This window comes from Phocoena phocoena, chromosome 1, assembly GCF_963924675.1.
Source record: "Phocoena phocoena chromosome 1, mPhoPho1.1, whole genome shotgun sequence".
Taxonomy (NCBI): Eukaryota; Metazoa; Chordata; class Mammalia; order Artiodactyla; family Phocoenidae; genus Phocoena; species Phocoena phocoena.
The window spans coordinates 108,387,412-108,409,508 of record NC_089219.1 but is presented as its reverse complement, the minus strand read 5'-3'; the positions used below and the strand labels follow the sequence as shown (position 1 = coordinate 108,409,508).

At 48.1% G+C, this 22,097-nt stretch overlaps 3 protein-coding genes across 4 annotated transcripts in view; all 3 read left to right on the top strand.

The window, feature by feature from the left end:
- The window catches only part of OTUD7B (OTU deubiquitinase 7B), a 49,065-nt gene extending 47,351 nt beyond the window's left edge, over positions 1–1,714 (top strand). The window contains exon 12 of the mRNA XM_065881145.1: positions 506–1,714. Coding sequence (XP_065737217.1) covers positions 506–1,714 — 1,209 coding nt within the window. The remainder of the gene's footprint in view (positions 1–505) is intronic.
- A 6,310-nt stretch (positions 1,715–8,024) lies between these two features.
- On the top strand, positions 8,025–16,172 carry MTMR11 (myotubularin related protein 11). Of its 2 annotated transcripts, none has more exons than XM_065876728.1 (17): positions 8,025–8,252; positions 8,604–8,694; positions 9,137–9,258; positions 9,493–9,553; positions 10,172–10,314; positions 10,786–10,864; positions 10,993–11,128; positions 11,379–11,466; positions 11,626–11,714; positions 11,800–11,924; positions 12,382–12,448; positions 12,641–12,711; positions 13,247–13,413; positions 13,710–13,883; positions 14,282–14,464; positions 14,899–15,192; positions 15,495–16,172. In XM_065876728.1, exons 1-17 carry the CDS (start codon positions 8,187–8,189, stop codon positions 15,639–15,641), a joined length of 2,103 nt encoding a protein of 700 aa, XP_065732800.1. In that variant the 5' UTR covers positions 8,025–8,186; the 3' UTR covers positions 15,642–16,172. The 2 variants fall into 2 exon arrangements, with proteins under 2 accessions (XP_065732800.1, XP_065732807.1); XM_065876735.1 differs by having other exon boundaries at positions 8,187–8,252; positions 8,619–8,694; positions 15,495–15,641.
- An 800-nt stretch (positions 16,173–16,972) lies between these two features.
- On the top strand, positions 16,973–21,717 carry SF3B4 (splicing factor 3b subunit 4). The gene is made up of 6 exons (XM_065886374.1): positions 16,973–17,062; positions 17,536–17,664; positions 17,918–18,460; positions 19,220–19,426; positions 20,937–21,110; positions 21,314–21,717. The coding sequence occupies exons 1-6, from the start codon at positions 17,029–17,031 to the stop codon at positions 21,499–21,501; spliced, it is 1,275 nt and encodes a 424-aa protein (XP_065742446.1). The 5' UTR covers positions 16,973–17,028; the 3' UTR covers positions 21,502–21,717.
- Positions 21,718–22,097: the final 380 nt, after the last annotated feature.

Genomic DNA, 22,097 nt, shown 5'->3' with positions numbered 1-22,097 from the left:
CTCTTTCCCTGGTTCATGGGAGAGCTGATGAGCTGGGGAAGGACAGTGCCCTCCTGGGTGACCCTTCCCCTGTCATGACAGCAACCCTGCTCTGGAACTAGGCAGTCACTCCAAGGAAGGAGTTCATAGGGATGTTACCACCCCTGTTCCACATGGCTAATTCCTATAGCAACAGCTGCAGGGAGCCCCGTGAGCCAGATGGATGGGCTGGAGGTTCCTGGGGGCTTCCCTCAACCCAGACCAATGGGATAACTGTCAGTCACATTCTTTTTTTTTTTTTAATTAAAAAAAATTTTTTTTATTGAAGTATAGTTGATTTACAATGTGGTGCCAATCTCTGCTGTACAGCAGAGTGACTCAGTTATCCACATATACACATTCTTTTTTAATATTCTTTTCCATTATGGTTTATCACAGGATATTGAATATAGTTCTCTGTGCTATACAGTAGGACCTTGTTGTTTATCCATCCTATATCTGTCAGCCACTTTCTTGTCTCTTCCAGGCTCCCCTGGCCCAGCCTGAGTCCCCGACAGCCTCAGCTGGAGATGAGCCCCGGTCCACTCCTGAGTCTGGGGAATCAGACAAGGAGTCAGTTGGCAGCAGTTCTGCCAGCAATGAGGGCAGCAAGCGGAAAGAGAAGTCAAAACGAGACCGGGAAAAGGACAAGAAAAGAGCAGATTCTGTGGCTAACAAACTGGGCAGCTTTGGCAAAACCTTGGGCAGCAAGCTCAAGAAGAACATGGGAGGCCTGATGCACAGCAAGGGTTCTAAGCCTGGAGGGATGGGAACAGGGTCGGGGGTAAGCAGTGGCACTGAGACACTGGAGAAGAAGAAGAAAAACTCACTGAAGAGTTGGAAGGGTGGCAAAGAGGAGGCAGCTGGGGATGGGCCTGTAACTGAGAAGCCCACCTCTGAGTCTGTTGGTAATGGAGGGAGCAAGTATAGCCAGGAGGTGATGCAAAGCCTGAGCATTTTGAGGATTGCAATGCAAGGGGAGGGGAAGTTTATTTTTGTTGGAACCCTGAAGATGGGTCACCGTCACCAATATCAGGAGGAGATGATCCAACGCTACCTTTCTGATGCTGAGGAGAGATTCCTGGCAGAGCAGAAGCAGAAGGAGGCAGAGAGGAAGATCATGAATGGAGGGGTAGGGAGTGGGCCTCCTCCAGCCAAAAAGCCAGAGCCAGATGGCGGGGAGGAGCTGCTGACTGCCCCTCCAGCAGAGTCCAAGGCGGTGGCATTGTCTACTGGCTACCCTGGTGGCTTTACTATCCCTCGACCTTCTGGGGGTGGAGTCCACTGCCAGGAGCCCCGGAGGCAGATGGCAGGGGGGCCATGTGGGGGGGGCCTGCCACCATATGCCACCTTCCCCAGACAGTGCCCTCCTGGGCGACCCTACCCCCATCAGGACAGCATCCCTTCTCTGGAGCCAGGCAGTCACTCCAAGGATGGAGTTCACAGGGGTGCATTGTTACCACCCCACTTCCGCGTGGCTGATTCCTATAGCAACGGCTACAGAGAGCCCCCTGAGCCAGATGGATGGGCTGGAGGTCCCCGGGGGCTTCCCCCAACCCAGACCAAATGCAAACAACCGAACTGCAGCTTCTATGGACACCCTGAGACAAACAACTTCTGCTCCTGCTGTTACAGGGAAGAACTGAGGAGAAGGGAACGTGAACCGGGTGGGGAGCTGCTGGTGCACAGGTTCTGAATGGGGAAACCCTGGAGGGCAAGGGGGCTAAACAAAGAAAGTTAATCTCAATTAATTGGCTCATAAGACCCAGCCTCCATGTTGATGGGGCAAATGCAGTAATGTTTGTGTGAACCTGGCCAGAAACTTTTAAGTGTGTATGCTCTGGAGAGCTGCCAGGCTGGCAAGAGCAGGTCAGGGCTGGATGGTGGTGCCTCAAGGGCTCTACTGGTCCTTTGCCCATCTTGACTTAATGGTACTGAGGAGGTACAAGCGGGGAAAGATGGTAATTCTGTGTCATAATCCCTTGGGTCCATCCCAGGACCTAAGGGAAAGTGTAAGGGAAGATTTGATGTGAGGGTGGGGAGGTGGGCAGAAGTCTGGGGGAGGAACTGGCAAAGGAGGTTCTCAGTCAATAAAAGAAAAAAACAGACCAAAGTTCTTTTAGGTTGGAAAAAAGCACATGGTGGTGGAGTTGGGAGTGTGGAGGGAACTGGGAAATTAGTCAAATTTTCTGTTGAGTTGAATTAAGGTAGAAATTTAGTGTTGGGTAAATTTTTCCTCTTGAAGGATCTGGAAAGACAAGGCAGTAACGTGTGCTTATGGATGCTTATTAGGAGGGGGCTGGCTTAAATCAGTTTAGTGAGATGGGAAAGGGAGAAACTTAAAAGGGGAATCTTCTTCCTCTTGAGTTTGATTTCCTTCTAAACAGCTATCTGTCATCCCTTCTAGTTCGAGAGGAGATTGCCAATTGCCCCCTATCTTTTTCTCATCCTTTTTGAGGGCTGAGCTAAGAAGGTTGTGATTTTTTTTTTTAAGACTTCAATTTTATTAAAAAACAACAACAACAACAAAAGTTCCCTCTGGGGAAGGCAAGAGAATGATGAGAAGAGCAGCTGTGTGTGTTGAATTTTCTCCAGGTGAATTGGTACAGAGGTGATCTTTTTTTAACTACTAGCAATAACCACATATTGGGGTTTGAGTGCGCCTTGGGAGAGGGGTGGGAGGAGGACAGACTTTTGGCCAGACTGTTTCAAACAAAACCAAAAACCTAAATGGAGCACTACCATCCTCTGCTGCTGTGTTTCTGTAGAAAGCAACTTATTTTTTGGAATTTTTTTTTTTTTTTAAAGAAAAGAAACAAAAAGACCCCAGCAAGCAAAAACATTTTAAAAAAATTTTTTTTTTCCTCCTATTTAAGTGATTCTTTCTCCTTCCTCTCTACTTTTGGAGAATGAACTTAACGTCCCGGCTTCTTTTGTTAAGCCATAGCTGACCTTAATCTGTGGTTAGTTTATTAAAATAATAAAAATACTTTGTAAGAAGAGATATTTTTGATAATAGGACTGATGTTGAAACTTGGGGTAGGGGTTAGGGGCAATTTATAAAAAGGTAGAGAAATATATTTTAGTGAACTATAACCACAGATCACAGATTACTCCCAATGAGCTGATCTGTCTTTGGGTTCCCCCTCCCCCCCCCGCTGCCCTCCCCCATCCTTTTCCCCAGAGGGTGGGAGTGGGTCTGTGGACACAGTAGCGGGGAGCTCCTTTGCATTTTGCACAAAGCACAAGTCTGGACAGCCTATGCTCTGGCCAGCACCATTTCTAAGAGCTTTAAACTGGAGGACCTATCCTGGGCCAATTTTCCCTTTTCTTTAAATTTTTTTTTTCTGGGGGGGAAAAAAATCAACTATGCAATTGTATACACTCCTGGGTGCATATGAGGAAGGGGAATAAGTGTACTTAAGTGTCCAGAGTGTTAATTGGGGCTATTTTTCTGTATTTGGATTTCTCTTTTGAGGTATGTACTCATAAACCATCCTGTGGAATGTAATCCCCACATTTGATCCAAGGCAGACATGGGCTGGGTGTGTGTGTTAGGGGGACTCATGTTTGCCCTGTGTTGCTTCTGCCCAATCAGGAAAGTTGTCATCCCATCTCCCCCTTGGTAACAAAGCCAGCCAAGACTGTCCTATTCATTGGAACTGCTCACAATTTAGAAAGTTTCCTTTCTCCTCAACAAACTTGAAAAGTCACTTATTTTCTAAATCTGATTGTTGACTTAATAATTTCCATGGCTGTTAATTCTTAGGCTTTTATTTGAAAACAAACCTGGTGTTAAGGAAGCAATGAGATGAGGTCAAAGGAGATAGGTTCCAAAGGAGGGTGGAGGGTATGTATATATTTCTGGGCAGGACTGGGACTAGTGTGAGACAAGCACGCCCCTCAGGTTCAAAACTTAAGGAGATACCAAAAACTTAGTAATCAAGATAAATACTGTTTTAATGCAGTATTTTTAAAAATTAATGCAAAAAATCCATGATAAGCAAAATATCAGAATCTTAAAGAAGACAGAATCCAACAGGACTGGGGTTAGAGTGAGGGTAGGAACGCTGAATTGAGCAAGTACGGGTTGAATCCTGTCTTTATTTAAAATTTTGATACTTTAGTCATTGTGGATTTTTTTACATTAGTTTCGATTTTCAAAATATACTGTGTTAAAATAGTATCTTGGTTACTGGGTTTTGGGGCACCCCTTAAATTTTGTGCCCAAAGTGAGTGCCTTGCTCACCTTACCCTGTTTCCGGGGTTAGAACAACATTGGTGAGACCACCACCTTATGAACTTCGTCCCCTAACATGCACCCAAACAACAGGTGGCTCAAACCCACACCAAGAATTTGCATAGCTCACCTAGCTTTCCCATAGGCATCCATCTATATCATAGGATTTTGGCCTGGACCAATAGAAATGGAAACAGACCAGGGACTTTCCCAGAGAATAAAACCAGGAAAGTTGATTCTCCACTGGACTGCTGTGTTTGGATTTGACCTGTTATTAGATTCTAGTTAATACTTTTGTTTTGAAAAACTGAGGACAAATGAACAAAAACGGAAACCTTGTGTCATGTTTGCTTTTGTTCTGACTTATAAATGAATCGATCCCAATTGCTTTTGACTTCTTTTCAAATAAAAAAGGTGGAAATTCTCGTGGGTGGCCTAGGGGTGAATATGGTAAAATAGGGCTTTATTTAGGCCCTCTAGCTTTTTCATTAAGAAATACATTTCTTTTTTTAATTTGGGAAGGTAACTATTGACACATTAAAAAAAAAAAAACACCCTCTCTATTCTAAAGATGAGGGACCCTGAGGCAATGGATGTTTTTCCATAGGGATGAGTAAAGTTTGTTTTGCTTCATCCTTTGAGAGGGCTGTGGAATGGGAGGGTGGTGAAAAAATAATGCCTGCAAAATGAAGACAGACTCTGGTTGGTTTATGGTATTTGGGGAGGATGAGGGGGTGGAAGAGGCAAGCTCATGCAATTACTGTGTTGGGGAAAAGGGAGGAGAAGGGTACATGATGTGCACTCAAAATGAGCCAAATTCCTTAGTTAAGGAGGGTGTGGGTGAAGGGGGGAGGCAGACCCCTCAACCCTGGATGAGGGATGATATCTCTCAGGCTTAAATAAGTGCACCTAGTTCCTTTAATCCAGGCACTGGGGTACCTACTGAGGTTTTTATTGGAGAGGGAAGATTTTTCAGGGCTCTTATTTTTCCCCTTTTGATTTAAGACAGTGCTACCCCTCCACCCTACGTTCTCCATCTCAGCCCTGATGGAGCAAGTATACTATAGGAGAGGCCTCCAAATTCCTCCCTTAATCTATGCTGGTTTTATTGAGAGTTACAAGATTTAACCAAACGTTTTTCCCTCACACTGGATTCTAAAACAAAAGTAAAAGATTATATTAAAAGTTTTTTTTTTTTAAGATTCAGTCTCTTTATGGAGTGCGGATGGTGTTTAACTCAGTGCTGTACAGGGCCTGGAGGGAAGTTCCTTCCCTCTCCTGTTGGCTGTTTCTTCTCAAGTGAAACTAAAGCTCACAGACCAACACAACAGAAATTAGCAATGACTTTTTGTTGCATATTTGAGAATGATACTGAGCTGGAAAGAATGGAGCTGGTTCTGAATGAATTCTGAGAACCTAGCTTTTGCTATTCTTGCTACTTTCTTAACAGCCACATGTCCAAGGTTCCAGTCACATTTTATCTTTCCCAATAAAGGAGGTTCAAAGATAATTGTCCCCAGTTACTCGGACACCTATGGACTCTGTTCTCTTCTTTCTCTAAGGAGTCAGTGCCCCAGACACACAACCACAGGTGAGAAGACAGACTCAGAAGCCCCTTCTCGGCCTGGAATCACCTGCACCCCAGTTTTTCTAATTTCCTTTTCCCTCCAGGCCCTTCAACAACAGATTCCGTGACTCATGTAGGCAGTCTGTCTCTTTCACTTTGTAGATACCTGGTCTGCAAATTACAGGCTGTTTTGCCCCCTGAACTTAAGTTGACTAGCAAAATATCATGACATCCCCTATGGAGACTTTCTCCATGCCACCTCCCTTCACTGGCCACTTGGGTAAGGGGCAGTAGAAAAGAGAAAGGGAAGCTGGCTGACAGTGGCGCAGAGAGGAGTGGGGGTGGGGAGGACCTTGGCCTCTTTTCTGTGCTTATAACTGGATCTGTGACTCATCTTGTGAGTCACTCAGCTCCACCTCCTTCCTCTAGCTGCCCCTCCCAGCAGCCTTCACTCCTGGCACAAACCTGCAACCAGACCAGGATTCTGAAAATGGAAAAATCTGACACAGCCCCTTGCCTCTTCACCCTTCCTTTCATCCACTAAACCTCTACTGGGTGTGTGTAGAATGGACAGAGGGGGGTCCTCCTGTTACTTAACCCTCGGCTGCTGCCCCCTTTGCATTCCTGGTGAGGTGCTGATCCAAGTCACCCATCTTTTTTCTGCCTGTGACCTTCCACCATTCCCCTGATGTTTTTTCTCTATATTCCTCTGCTGCTCCTACACCTCAAGTATTAAAGAATAGAATGAGGCTCTTGAATGAAGGGTGGTGGGGAGAAGGAAAGTGGATCATGGATTTTTAAACTGGTACACAGCTCTTCCTATTGCCACAGACCTTGGGAAATATTTTCTTCCCCCCAAGAGATTGAGGCTGATGGAATGCAGGTGGGGGTGGCGGGGCTTGGTAGCTTTTAAGACTTCTAGAATCAGGCTTCTGGGCTACCTTCCTAGCAGGTGTATGCCTCTCTGTTCCAGACTGACTCCCTGCCTCAGAATATCTTCACTATTTCCACAGTTGCAGCCAAGACAGGGAACTTTTAAAGCTGAGGCCGGAAGGGTGTGTGTGCTGGTGGGGGGGAAGAGAGAGTTGTCACTGGAAAACTGGGGCCCCCACCTAAGAATTGCTGCCTCTGTACAAACTCAAAATCAATAAAACAGCAGCTCGTGAATTCATTACTTTGTATTTTATTTTCTGTCTTTTTCACACCTAAAGTTAGAGTTTTGCATTCCTACCCCCAGTCACCGTTGCCTACAGTTCCTTTACTTCCCTCCTAGTGCCCTCCCCACCCATCTTTGCTTCTTGGGTTGCAAGGGGGAGGGTGGGGGGATGGGACTGTTGCACTTAACAGAGGTTTCCAACCCTCAGCCTTCAAAGTCCTTAACATGAATCATTAACTTGGAGATCTGATGTCTGGGCTGGAGGGAGGGCTCCTATACCTGGAATGGGCCCTAGTTTCCAGCTGGTTGTGTGTGTGTGTGTGTGTGTGTGTGTGTGTGTGTGTGATTAAGTGGATCTTTTCCTTGAGCCTCCCACCCCCACCACCAGAACTTGCATGTAAACATACCTGTACCTGTGTCTGTATCCTGCAGATGTTTCAATTTCTCTCCCTACTTTTCCACTGGACCCTTCACATGAGATATGTTTCATGCTCTCTGGAGAAGGATACACAAAAACACTTTAACTCACCCCCCTCCCTAATTCCCTCCCCAGGCAAAAATACCCTGAGGGCCAATTTCCATTAATAAATTTCTTCTCAACCACTTCTGTTAGGTCTGTAAGGGGAGGCAGCAAGGAAGTCTGCACTACTTTAACATTTCCCCCACCCCCACCCCCTTTAAGAAGACAAAAAAACAAAAACAGCTTCCCAGGGAAGCCATCAGTGAGAGTCCAGGGAAGTGGCCCAATGATTCCAGTTTAATACTTGGCACTACTGCTCCCCTCAAACAGTCTCCAATGCTCATGAACAGGAAGACAATAGGATCTGGGTTTGGGGTAAAGCGGGGAATATGGGTATTTTCTCACTCCCCCATTTTTTCCTCACCTTTCTTAGGCTCCTCCACTTCCTCTCCACTTTTCCAAAATTGTGTGTATTCTCCTTTAAGGGGCTGGGCATCTCTCCCGCCCTCTCCAGAGTCGACTGAAGTTTCCGAGGAGCCTTCTCTAGCTGGGCTGGACACACCTTTCAAAAGACCCCAAAGCGTGCTCCTTGCACCTCAAATGCTCCTTTCCCTTGAATCTTCCTCCTGCCCCTCTCCCTGACTTCCCTCCTCCCAACTACAAGATTCAGCCTCTCCCCAAGGGGCTTGAGCATCCTCGAGGTTTCCCACCCTTGACCGCTCCATCCCCGGATGGAGCCAGAGAAATGTGGTGGGGGGGCCGGGGCCAGAGTTTCAACGTCACCCCCCAGAAGGAGGAGCCAGAGATGGGGGTAAGGAGAGGAAACGGGCTTGCGCGAGGGGGGCACTGGCAAGAGGGTGTGAATGGGGATCTTGTGGAGAAAGAGGGAAGAAAAGGATCTAGAGGAGGAGACCTCCTCAGTTGATGGAGCTTGGTCTTTTTTGCAGTTTCAAGTTCATTGTCTCATTACCCATTAACCAGCCCCTCCCTTAACTACCTGCCAACCCCCTCCCCCCCCACCCCGCCCCGTGCTGAGCTCCCCACAGCCACTGATCTCAGTTTATCCTGAGTGTCTGAGTGTAGGCCTCCAGAGGTGGTTGCTGAAGTAACCCCAGACCCCAGGATTGGAGAGGCCTAGGGATTAACCCTACACCCTTCGCAGCTCTCTGGACCAAAGTCTGTCCAGGGGAGTGGGATGCCAGAGCCCAGGAGTCATCAGCTTGGCAGCTGCCTGGCCTCTGGATGCCTCCCAGGTAATAATGCCCTTCCAATACTTCTGATCTCCAAAGACTCCTCCAAATTTCATGCTCCTCAGACCTTGTTTCAAACCTCACCAAAGGTACCTCTGTACTCCTCTCCTGGCTCAAAGTGCTTCTGCCTGAGGTTTGCTCTCTTCTCTGTCCAGGGCTGGCTGGGAGCTTGGACCTTGATGGTCCCTCTGTTTTCTTGACCCTGTTACTCCTCTTCTCATTTACTTATTCAATAAATATTTGAGTGCCTACTATGTCCCAGGCACTTTCTAGGCTCTAGAGTAAAAGAATATAAATTCTCTCCTCCTAAGCTTTCATTCTAGTGGGGTTAGGGGAGGATCTTAATCTTCCCTCTTTAGATCCTCCTGTCTGAGAGGAGTGGGTGTATACAAGTGTGGGCAGTACTGGGAACAGTCATAACCTGGCTTCCCTTCTTGCCCTGCAGGGGAGCAGATCCTAGCATGGGCCCCAGGGGTGAGGAAAGGGTTGGAACCTGAACTGCCTGGAACCCTGATCTGCAGCAACCTGAGGGTCACCTTCCAGCCCTGTGGATGGCAGCGGAGTGAGGTGAGAAGGTTAGGGCAGTGCAAAGGACAACTAGTGGGAAGTGGGTAGGGGAGTCTAGAAGATGTAGACAAACATTACAGGAAGTGAGACAGTGAGAGTTATGCTTAAGGGCTGTCTTCTGAGAGTATCAGGGATTGTCCATGGGGACCATCTCTAGGGAGGTTAGGGCTGCCAAGGTAGGACAAAGAATGAGACTTCAGATGTCTTTAGCATCAGTTCATGTGCTTCCTCTAGGAGACTCCCCTGAGCAGTGAGTATGATTTTTCCCTGGCCAACATTGGGCGATTAGAGGCTGGTAAGTGTGGGAGCTTGGTGAAGGGGCTCACTGGGAGTATCGGAACCCCTCCTCATCCTTCCTTTATTTTCAGAGGACAGCCTGAGTGGATGGAGTGGGATGGGCTGGAAGAGTTCCTCCTAGAGGGACCCTGATCCATGGCTGTACCGCTCTCTACCTCTTTTTTTTTTTTTTAACATCTTTATTGGAGTATAATTGCTTTACAATGGTGTGTTAGTTTCTGCTTTATAACAAAGTGAATCAGTTATACATATATATATGTTCCCATATCTCTTCCCTCTTGCCTCTCCCTCCCTCCCACACTCCCTATCCCACCCCTCTAGGTGGTCACAAACCACTGAGCTGATCTCCCTGTGCTATGCGGCTGCTTCCCACTAGCTATCTATTTTACGTTTGGTAGTGTATATATGTCCACGCCACTCTCACTTTGTCACAGCTTACCCTTCCCCCTCCCCATATCCTCAAGTCCATTCTCTAGTAGGTCTGTGTCTTTATTCCCATCTTACCCCTAGGTTCCTTTTTTTTTTTCTTAGATTCCATATATATATGTGTGTGTTAGCATACGGTATTTGTTTTTCTCTTTCTGACTTACTTCACTCCACTCTCTCTTGACTTCAGTGAATGGCCTGTCCCGAGTCCAGCTCCTCCGTCCAGGGTCCCTGCTTAAATTTATCCCTGAGGAGATTCTGATTCATGGCCAAGACTTCCGGCTACTCAGAGTTGGTTTTGAGGCTGGAGGACTAGAGCCACAGGCCTTTCAGGTAAGAGGCCTCCAGCCCAAGGACCCCTCTTCCCCTTAGAACCTTGGCATCCTTTCCCTGGAAATTCCCAATAGTCCCCTGTCTCCCAAGATCCCTCTCATCATTTTCTCTGCTTCTCTTCTCAAGGAGTGACTAAAATGATAGTATAATGAGAGTAAAGGCCTGAATTCTAGCCCAGCTCTGCCAATTATCAGGAGTGTAACTGCGGACAAGTTTCTTCCTTTGAAAAACAGGAAGGGTTGCATAAGATTATCCCCAAGATTCCTCCCAGAATTACCATTCTGTCATTCTCTGGTCCTAAATGTGTTCCCCTGACTCCAGTCCCCATGACCTGTGGAAGCTCCCTTCGTTAGGGATTGTCTTCGCTTTTCTTCTCTATTGGCAGCAAAGACAGTGGAGCAACACATGAGCCCTATTTCCTTCTTTTCACTTCAGTCTGAGACAAAGGATGGGATGTCCTTTCTTCTACAGGTGACCATGGCCATTGTCCAAGCCAGAGCTCAGAACAGTCAAGCCCAACAGTATGCAGGGATAACCCTGAGCAAGGCTGGTGAGTGTGGGGGCTTTAGGATAAGGAAAGGGTAGAGAGTCTGAAAAAGCAGAAGCTGGCTGAAGGCAAAAGAGCTGAGCTGGCTCTGGTTCCTCTTCCTCCTCCTCTGTGCCTCCCTCCTGCCCTAGGCCAGAATTCTGGTTCCAGAAAACCACCTATTCCCCTCTTGGAGACATCAGAAGACTGGGAGATTGAGCGGAAAAAGCAGGGGGCCAGGGGCTGGAGGGTCAGCACTGTCAACGAGAGGTTCGACGTAGCCACCAGGTGATCCCCCAGTCCACCCAACCCCTGCTGCCCCCTCAATCTTCCCACACTTCTCTGATCCTCTAAAACTAGGACTTCCCACAAACTCCAGCCTCCTAGGACATCCGCAAAGCTATCCCCTTTAACTCCTAGATCTCTAAACTTGAGATCCCTTGGAATGATCCCCTCCTAAGCAGCTTCCTTGTAATAACAGGTTTGCATTATAATGAGGTCACTGAGCCAAGCTGTGACATAACTCTCAATTTCACAGCCTCCCCCGTTACTTCTGGGTCCCTAACCGAACTCTGGACAGTGAGGTCAGGAGAGCATTTGGCCACTTCCATCAGAGCCGTGGACCGGTCAGTGTGAGGGTGAGGGTAACGGTTGGGAATTAGAGGGTCATGGGAGGTTACGGGTCATTGTGGAGGGAGGGGATCCCTGTGAGGTCAGTGTGGGGGCAGGGGTAGGGTGGGGCTAGGAGTTTCTCCCTCAATGATCCTTCTCTCATCCACGTGAAGCGCCTGTCCTGGCATCACCCTGGGGGTAGTGATCTTCTCCGCTCTGGTGGCTTCTATACAGCCAGTGACCCCAACAAGGATGATATCAGGTGAGGGGAGGTTTGATGAGAAGAATCAAGCGTTAGATATTCAGGGCAGACACCTTCCCTTACTTTCTGACTCTCTCCCCTCCAGAGTAGTGGAGTCGATGCTCCAGGCTGGGCATTCAGACGTTGTCCTGGTAGACACTATGGATGAGCTCCCCAGTCTTGCAGACGTCCAACTTGCCCACCTGAGGCTGAGGGCCCTCTGCCTACCTGGTGAGATAAACTTTGACCCCTTACCCCATCTCTAGGTCTGCTAACCCTAACCTGGTCTACCCTTTTGCCTGCTGTGGATGAGTACCCCTTCAACCCACTGATCCTTAGTTTTCTACTCAACTCCCATCTCCCACAGACTCACTGATTTCCTGTCTTTTTGACCCCAAGATATTCTTTTTTTTAAAACTGCTTCATTGAGATATAATTTATGTACCATAAAATTCACCCTTCACCCATCTTAAGTGTACAATTCAATGCATTTCATTGTATTTACAATGTTGTACAACCATCGCCACAACTTAATTGTAGAAACCTCATAGCCATTTATAGTTACTTCTCATTCCTATCCCCAGACCCAACCACTACCCAACTTATTATTAACCCTTCTTAATTCTGGATCCTGAACTCCCAGTTCTCCTGATCTCTTTGCCCTTCTGACTCCTCTACTCTCTCTCAGATTCAGCTGTGGCTGAGGATAAATGGCTCTCAGCTCTGGATGGAACACGATGGTTGGACTACGTCAGGTACTCCCTCTGACTCCTAAATGGTCTTCCATTAACTCTTCTCCTTGGTTCCCCAAGAAGACTGTTATTTGTTTCTCCTTAGAAGGAGAGGGGGAATGAATTGGGAGTCTGTCTCTGTTGTATCCCCTGACCCATCATTCCCTTCCTCCAGGCTTGTTATTCTCCCCTTCTCTTCCTCACCCACTCCTCCAGGTCTTGTCTTCGAAAGGCCAGTGACATCTCAGTCTTAGTGACATCCAGGGTTCGCTCTGTAGTACTTCAAGGTGAGTTTCTTGGGCCAACCCACTCCATTCCTTGCCTTTTCTCTTTACTCACCTGACTGGATTCTGCTCAGGAAGGGAGACCTATAAAGCTTCCTTGTCCCCTCCCAGTGCTAGCATCCTCTCGTTTTGCTAGGAACTACCCATCAGCTCTAACTCATCCTTCAGTGCTACTTCTCCCTCCCCACTAAGCTTGTGGTCCCTAACAGAGGGGTTCTCAGCCCTCTCTTCCCGTCCTTCCATCAGAGGATGGGGATTGGGGTTGGGGTGGGAAGGAAAATGTGGAAGCTGGTTGGACATTTATGATTCTGCTTCCTACATGTGAAGCTGGGTATTTCTATCTTGGTGGAGTGTATGAAGTGAATCACTCAAAGTCTTTGTTTTCTCTTCACTTTTATGTGCCCTCTCAATCCTACCTACCCCAAACTTTCCCCCTCTGTGCTGCTCACTTCCTCTTGCCATGTTTCTTTTTCTCACTCTCTTCTGCCCTAGTTTCTTGGCCTTCCTTCTTTGTCCCTTATCCCTCTTTATCACCCAGAGCGCGGTGATCGTGATTTCAATGGCCTCCTCTCTTCACTCGTCCAGCTGCTTTCAGCCCCTGAAGCCCGGACACTGCTTGGCTTCCAATCACTAGTGCAGCGAGAGTGGGTGGCAGCTGGACATCCTTTCCTGACCCGACTTGGGGGAACTGGGGCCAGTGAAGAGGTGAGAATGTTTGGGGAGGGTACTGGGAGAGTATTATTAAGAAGTACGGGGATGAGAAAATTAAATAGTAAAATCCATCGGAGGTGAATTAGGTCCAAAGGGTTATGAGGTTGGGCTAAGCTTGAAGGGAGACCCAGATGAGTGAGGGACCACAACCCCCTACCTCAACTGAGATTTCCACTCCCTGACCTCCTCAGTGTCCTCTGTTCCTGTGCCCTTCATCCCCTGTTATTTTGTCATCCTCCCCATTCAGGTCCCCATAACCCCTTCCAACCTCTTAATTTCCCTCTTCTCAGGCCCCAGTGTTTCTCCTCTTCCTTGATTGCGTCTGGCAGCTCCTCCAGCAGTCTCCAGCTGAGTTTGAATTCTCTGAGTTCTTCCTTCTTGCTCTTCATGACAGCGTCAGGGTTCCTGATACCCTTACATTCTTGAGAGACACTCCCTGGGAGCGTGGAAAGCAGAGTGGACAGGTCAGTGAGTTCCATTTTTGACTTGTCTTTTTTTCCCCCCATTAAGAAGAACTCTCTGGGAGTTCCCTGGTGGGCTACTGGTTAGGATTTTGGGCTTTCACTCCCGTGGCCGAGGTTCAATCCCTGGCTGGGGAACTGAGATCCCGCAAGCTGTGCAGTGCGCCCACCCCCCAAAAAACCCCAGAAAACCCCACTACTCTCTGAAGTTTAGTCTTGATTATGCAAAGTGAGGTCTGTGATTGGGAAAGGGGGAGGTTGATGCTCACTTTCAGGACTGGACTTTCACCCTATATCTGATTCTTAAGAGATGAGAATTTCATGATTTCTCTCTAGACTTGGGAGAAGGATTATTATATTTTTGTTTGTTTAACCATCCTTTTCTTGTTTCCTCTATCCAGTTCAACACCTATACCCAAGTCTATACTGCAGGGTACGCCCAGCCCCCAGCTGGGAACTCTGTTAACCCACAGCTATCTGTCTGGGACTGGGACTTACGCTACAGCAAGGAACAGATACTACAGTTCCATAATCTTGGCTATGACCCAGAACACTGCCCAGATTCATGGCTCCCTAGACAGCAGGTGAGGTGTCTAAAGTTCCTAAATTCTTCTGACTCTCTCACAGGCTCATCCCACTAGATGAGAAGTGAAAAGACAGTGTCTGAGGTCCTCACTCCTCTTCTGTTAGCTGGCATTTATAGTACCTGACTGTCCCCAGGAAGACAGAAATCCTAAAGTCAACATAAAGCATCTTTTTTGCCCTCCTCGTCCTTATTAGTCTTCCTGTCTCACGCAAACATTTTTATGTTTCCCTAAAATCAACTTGAATCAGTCCTGAGGCCTAGTCTGAAGGCTAATAAGGAGAGCAGATAAAGAGTTCTAGGGCGGAGGCTGGTAGTTTGATCACACGTGCAGTGTTGAGTGAGTGGCAGCTGGACATTCCTTCCTGACCCAGTTTGGGGAAACTGGGGTCATCAGTTTTCTAGGTTGTCAGTTGATTTCCCTTTCCTCCTTAGCCAAGCTTCATGGTTCCTGGGCCCCCCAGTTCCGTGTGGCTCTTCTCTAGAGGGGCCCTGACCCCCTTGAATCAGCTCTGTCCTTGGCGGGACAGTCCCTCCCTGCTGGCAGTCTCTTCTCGTTGGCTCCCTCGACCTGCTATCTCCTCTGAAAGCCTGGCTGATCAGGAGTGGGGGCTCCCCGCACATTGGGGAGCTTGCCCTTTACCCCCAGGGCTGCTGCTGCCTGGATATCTGGGACCCCAAATCAGGCTCTGGAGACGCTGCTACCTGAGGGGAAGGCCTGAGGTCCAGGTGAGAAGTAAAAACAGGGACTGGGAGTGGGAGAAGGGGCCTGACTGCTGAACCAGAAGTTCTAGGAGAAACCAGATATTTCCAGGAGCTGGAAAGGGAAAGGGCTGGGGGTCTGGGAAATGAGGTACCATTCTTGTTGGTATGAAAGTGGATAGGTCTGGGAGTGTGGGGAAACTGCTTGTGACTAATATCAAGTGGAAACTAGGGCATAGTTGGAGGGGGAAAGAGAATTAAGGATGCCAGGAGCAGAGAGCTGCAGCTAAAATAATATTCCTCTCTGCCTCTCTTCACCCCCTCCCCAGATGGGACTCTCAGCTCCCACGATCTCTGGCCTTCAGGCTGAGCTAGCCCATCTTCAGGAGTTATTAAGGAAATGGACACCAAGAATACCTCCTGAGGATCACTCCAAGAAAAGAAATCCAAATACCATTATGTCCCAGTCCCGTTGAAATTGCTGGCTTTCTCATGGGCAGGGCAGAGGGTGGTCTGGGGTGAGGGAAAGTTTTGTCTAATCCTTCAATTTTTCTTACCTGGTCTTGCTGCCTCAGCTCTCATACGCCAGCCCTTAAACAAGCTCACTGACTTGAGTTTCCAGTGCAGATGGGTGGTGCTGACCTTATCCAACTCTTACCCTGCCCTGTTTGGTTTAAATAGTTTCTCGTGATTTGAAGAATTAAGAAACGAAAACAAACAAAAACAATCCAGAATATGATCGCATCCTTTTTTCAGGGCAATGCCATCCCTTTTGGATGGAAATTTTGGATACTGAGCTGGTAAATTGTGAGATCAGAGATACCATTTACCAGCGGCAACAAGATGGCCTACATCTTCTCACCTCCTCTTGCTGTTCCTGTAATTCCGATTTCTACTTCTTCCTTTACAGTTTTCCATGGGTATGGGAGACACCGTCTCTTCCAATTGTATATTTTTGTCGTGACATTTCTATTTAAGGAGTTCATTAAAGCACAATATTTATACACGCTGCTGGCATTGTTTCTTGTGTCTGAATAAAGGAACCTAGGTAAGAGAGTGGTGGTGGGGGTGGGCGAAGGGGGTGTGACCCAAGAGAGGAAGGTACCGACCATACTATTGCTAAGGAAATAAGGGGATGGGTCAGGGGAGGCTCTTAAGAATTCACAGGCAATTTGGGTTCTCTCTTCCGTGCAGATGGGTCAAAAGACACCCAGACGTTGCTGGGCGTCAGGGTGCGCTCTGGACGTTGAGACAGAGGACTCTGGGCTTCTGTGTCAACCACCCTTCAGCTTTGCTATCACTCCACCTCTGAGCCTCACGTTCCCCTCACTCTCTATGCAATAACGCCTAGGCGAGCTCAGACTTTCCGCAATCCCCTCGCTGAGGAAAAACGAAATACCTCAAGCCCAGGCCGGGGCTGTGAGGCCGTATCTGTCCAAAGGCTGCGGGTCGGGGCGGACAGCTCTGCCTCCACGCCTTGCGTTGGGGGGTTCCTCAGCACACCCTTCTCTGGGAAACGAAAGAAGGCTACAAAATACATGAAGAGTGACGTTTAGTTCTCTCAGCTTTTGAATTGACATTTTCGGGAGTAGTGTGACCCTTTAACGTCTAGCACTGCCTTAGGAGGATCTGGGCGTTTCCGTTCGCCTGCCCCGCCCTGACAACTCCCAGACGCACTTCAAACACCGTCACCTCCGCCGCTTCGAGTATCAGCGGCTCCTAAGATGGCCGCGGCCGCTTCCGGCTCCTCCCCTGCCTAGGGCCCGCCCACCGCCTCACGTCAGCTTTCGCCCCGGAAGTGGAAGTTGTGACTGAGGTCAGGGGGCGGGATCGTTGTCTGGAGACGGCGGGAGTTCTTTCGCCATGGCGGCCGGGCCGATCTCCGAGCGGAACCAGGGTGACTGGAGGGGATAAGCCCGGAATGAACTCAGGGAGTTTGGGGGGCCCCGATTAGGGCCAGCAGTGTTTCCTCCGGGGCGGGAGATTGGGCCGTTCCGAAGGGTGCCAGACCTGCCCCGATGCCTGCTGGGGACGGGATGGACGGGCGCAGGCTGAGGCCTGTAGGTGTGATGCTATGTCCAATCCCCTGCTGCCTTCCCACTCAAAAAAAAAAAAAAAAAGAAAAAGAAAAGTTACGAAGTGAATTTTCTCTAGAACTCTAAGTTAGACTTAAGAAGTTTATCTGTTTTCTGGAAAGGAGGAGGTGTAAGGGCTTAAGCTAACGTATTTTTTTTCTCTCTCTCTCTTTCCCTCTTTGCTCCTATACCCTGTCTCAACCCCCAAATCCCCCGCCTGGGTTCCATCTTCATGTTCCCGTTACCTCCCTATCTCCTCTCATCTCTGCCCTAACCTCCTAATCCTGTCCTCCAGATGCCACTGTGTATGTGGGGGGCCTCGATGAGAAGGTTAGCGAACCACTGCTGTGGGAGCTTTTTCTCCAGGCAGGGCCAGTAGTCAACACCCACATGCCAAAGGATAGAGTCACTGGTCAGCACCAAGGTGAGTACATGGCAAGAATTGCAGTTATGTTTTGAGGGGACAGGCTGCTCCAGGAGGCCCCCAGCAGTATTCATAACTGTCTTGGAATGAGCAAACTAAGGATTTTTTTCTCTGAAGCCTAACTCACAGTTTGTTTCTGGAACCATTCTCAGTTGAAGTGAGATTATTATTTCTTGTTCTTTGTGCTTCAGAAGGCAAATGAGTTATACCTCATTTGGAATCACTTGTTAACCTCTTCTTTGCACTCCCTCAGGCTATGGCTTCGTGGAATTCTTGAGTGAGGAAGATGCTGACTATGCCATTAAGATCATGAACATGATCAAACTCTATGGGAAACCAATACGGGTGAACAAGGCATCAGCTCACAACAAAAACCTGGATGTGGGGGCCAACATTTTCATTGGGAACCTGGACCCAGAGATCGATGAGAAGTTGCTTTATGATACTTTCAGCGCCTTTGGGGTCATCTTACAAACCCCCAAGATTATGCGGGACCCTGACACAGGCAACTCCAAAGGTTATGCCTTTATTAACTTCGCTTCGTTTGATGCTTCGGATGCAGCGATTGAGGCCATGAATGGGCAGTACCTCTGTAACCGCCCAATCACCGTGTCCTATGCTTTCAAGAAGGACTCCAAAGGTGAACGCCATGGCTCAGCCGCTGAACGACTTCTGGCAGCACAGAACCCACTCTCCCAGGCTGACCGCCCTCATCAGCTGTTTGCAGATGCACCCCCTCCACCCTCTGCTCCGAATCCTGTGGTATCATCACTGGGGTCTGGGCTTCCTCCACCAGGTAAAGCTTTTGATAAAAAATATGTTTGGGGGGGCTTCCCTGGTGGCGCAGTGGTTGAGAGTCTGCCTGCCGATGCAGGGGACACTGGTTCGTGCCCCTGTCTGGGAAGATCCCACATGCTGCGGAGCAGCTGGGCCCGTGAGCCATGGCCGCTGAGCCTGTGCGTCCGGAGCCTGTGCTCCACAACAGCGAGAGGCCCGCATACAGCAAAAAAAAAAAAAAAAAATGTTTGGGGGCTTCCCTGGTGGCGCAGTGGTTGAGAGTCCGCCTGCCGATGCAGGGGACACGGGTTGGTGCCCCGGTCCGGGAAGATCCCACATGCCGCGGAGTGGCTAGGCCGGTGAGCCATGGCCGCTGAGCCTGTGAGTCCGGAGTCTGTGGCCTGTGCTCTGCAACGGGAGAGGCCACAACAGTGAGAGGCCTGCGTACCACAAAAAACAAAAACAAACAAACAAAAAAACATGTTTGTCTTGGGTTGGGGGGCTGACAGGTAAGGAGAAGGAAAAAGAACCTGGAAAGGGAAGGACATTGAGTCAGTAAGTGATAAGAAAGGGATTGAGGGGTGATGATTGTGGAGGGAAGCAAGTTGTTGAGTTTCTCCAGAAGGTGTTGTTTGAGTCATCTAGCATTGCTTCTGACCTTAGAGAGCTGGGAGGAGGGGGAAAGGACTCATCCTTCCTGGAGAGGCCAGATTGGAACAGGCTCTCTAAAGGCACTCTCTTCTCACTGTCGTTAACTCTTTTTACATTTTCTCTATAGGCATGCCTCCTCCTGGCTCCTTCCCACCACCAGTACCGCCTCCTGGAGCCCTTCCACCTGGGATACCCCCAGCCATGCCCCCACCACCTATGCCTCCTGGAGCTGGAGGACATGGCCCCCCATCAGCAGGAACCCCAGGGGCTGGACATCCTGGACATGGACACTCACATCCTCACCCATTCCCACCGGGTGGGATGCCCCATCCAGGTGGGTGTTCTTTGCTGGGAAGGAGAGGAATGAGCTTGGTAGAGGAGCTCTATCACCACTTATGCTGCTGCTCTTTGTCCTTCAGCAATAATAAATAGTCCCAGAGTTCTCCTTTCTTTCAGACATTCTTTTGTAAAAGTAAATATAAGATACTTTACTCTGTTTACTTTAACAACTACCACCCTGTCTTCATTTCTTATTTCAGTTTTACCAAAGAGTATAACTATACTTGCTATTTTTTGTTTCCTTAACTTTTACTTCCATTCTCTCCTCTGAATTCCATCCAAAAGCAGTGACCTAATTGCCAGGTCTAGGGAACACTTCTGCTTCTTATCTGGTTTGACCTTTGCTATACTTGAAACTGGCCATGTCCTCCTGTTTGAAAATCTTGTCTCTTTTGATTTTTCTGGATTCTCCATCTATCTCTCTGAATCCTTAATCGCATCCACCTTAATGGGCTCCTTTTTCTCTGCTTGTACCTAGGTTTTTGTGTTTGGCTCTCTTTTCTGCATAGTTCCATTATTTGTACACTGATGCCTCCTAGATCTGTATCTCTGTTCCATGGTTATTAACATTCCATACCCTTAATCTTGGCGTTTAATGGACAGCTCCATTCTTCTGCCATTCCCCTTCAAACCTATTCTTTCTCTAGTTTTCTTTGTTTTCAGGTGTTTGATTCAGAAATCTAGAAGTTATGTTTGACTATTCCCTGTCACCCCACTCTTAATACCAAGTCTTATTTATATCTGGCATTGACCTCCACTGCCAGTGCCCTAGTTCAGCCTCTCATATCCTCATTATTTCACACCTAATTTATTGTAGTAATATCCTGATACTTTGACTCTAATTATCTCTACCTTTCATCGACTTCCACAGAGTAATTTTTCTAAAATACAGATGTTCACACACCCTTGCTCAAAATTCTTCTGTTGCTCCCTTTTATCTACAGAGTGAAACCCAAACTCTGCCGTAGCATTCTAGGCTTTTCACCATCTGGCTCCTTCCCCTTACTCCTATGACTGCACGCTGCTCCTGATTACTGAGTACTGGATTTCCTTTCACATACTATGCTGTTGCTCATACACGTGCTTTGCACATGCTAATCTTTTCTGCCTGGAATATTCTGTTCCCATTCTGCTGTCCACCTGAAAAATTCCTTTTCATCCTTTAGAATTAGATCTTCGCTCAGACAGCATCTCTGTTACCTTCCCAAATCCTACTCCGTAGAATAATCACGCCATTTGTTATGTACTGTTGCAGCACTATTACAGTGCCTAAATCATGGAAGGAGCAAGTGAGCTGCAGGGGGCAGGGAATTGATTGGGTAGTTGGTTTGTCCTCTTGGAATGGAGTCAAGGATAAGGGCACTTTTTACCAGCCTTATTTTCCATGCTCTTCTTCCTGATGTCACTTGCTTCTCCATTTTCTTCTCTTCCTGTCTCGTTTTCTTTGCCCTCTTGTCTAACTTCCTTTTGTCTCCTTTCTCTTTGTGTCTGTTTTGTTCTTATAGGGATGTCTCAGATGCAGCTGGCCCACCATGGCCCTCATGGCTTAGGACACCCCCATGCTGGGCCCCCTGGCTCTGGGGGGCAGCCACCACCCCGACCACCACCTGGAATGCCTCATCCTGGACCTCCTCCAATGGGCATGCCCCCCCGAGGGCCTCCGTTCGGCTCTCCCATGGGTGAGTAGGCTGTAGCCACCTCCCTCATCCTCACGCGGCATTCTTGCAGCTTCTTTTGTCACACCTCTTATCCACTGCACTTCCTTACTTTTCTTTCTTAGATTTCTTTTCATTGTCTCCCTGTCTATCCTCTCTCTGCATTGTCCCAGTGTGAACTGTCTCCTGTTTCTTGTTTTTACTAAGTTTTCCTTTTCTTCCTGCAGGTCACCCAGGTCCTATGCCTCCGCATGGTATGCGTGGACCTCCTCCACTGATGCCCCCTCATGGATACACTGGCCCTCCACGACCTCCACCCTACGGCTACCAGCGGGGGCCCCTCCCTCCACCCAGACCCACTCCCCGGCCTCCAGTTCCCCCTCGAGGCCCACTTCGAGGCCCTCTCCCTCAGTGATTTCTCATTGCCTTTCCTCTTGTTATAGCCTCCCAATATCTGTTCACTTCCTTGGACCAATCAGAGTTGCTGTAGCTCCCAGGGGCTAAGGCGCTAATCCCTCTCCGGCCTCCTTTTGTATGTGTAATTTTTTTCACAGGAGGTTTTATTTTTTTCTGTGTCAGTCCTAAGTGTTTTGCAAATGCACAGAGAAAATAAAACTAAACTCCTTGTTTATTCTTTGTGGTGTTTAACTTGGCAAAATAACTTCTTTTTCTCTAAGAAGAGATGTATATTGGGAGAAGAATGGTAAGGTAGGAGTGAGGGTGTTATTCCACGTTTTAAGGGCTTACTCTGTAATGTGCTGTTGCAGTTGCTGGACTGCTGTGTACTACAGCAGCTGTTTCCTTACATCAAGCTTATACATAAGATGGAGACCCAGTATCCATGGCATCGGTTATTGTGAGTATTAAGTAAGAACAGAAGTAAAGTTCCTGGAGATATGATGGCAAAAATATAAAGTAACATACACAAAGCTATTCACTGCAGCACTATTTGTAATACCAGTAGATTGGAAACAACTCACGTATCCATCAGTAAGGGAATGGTGGAATAAA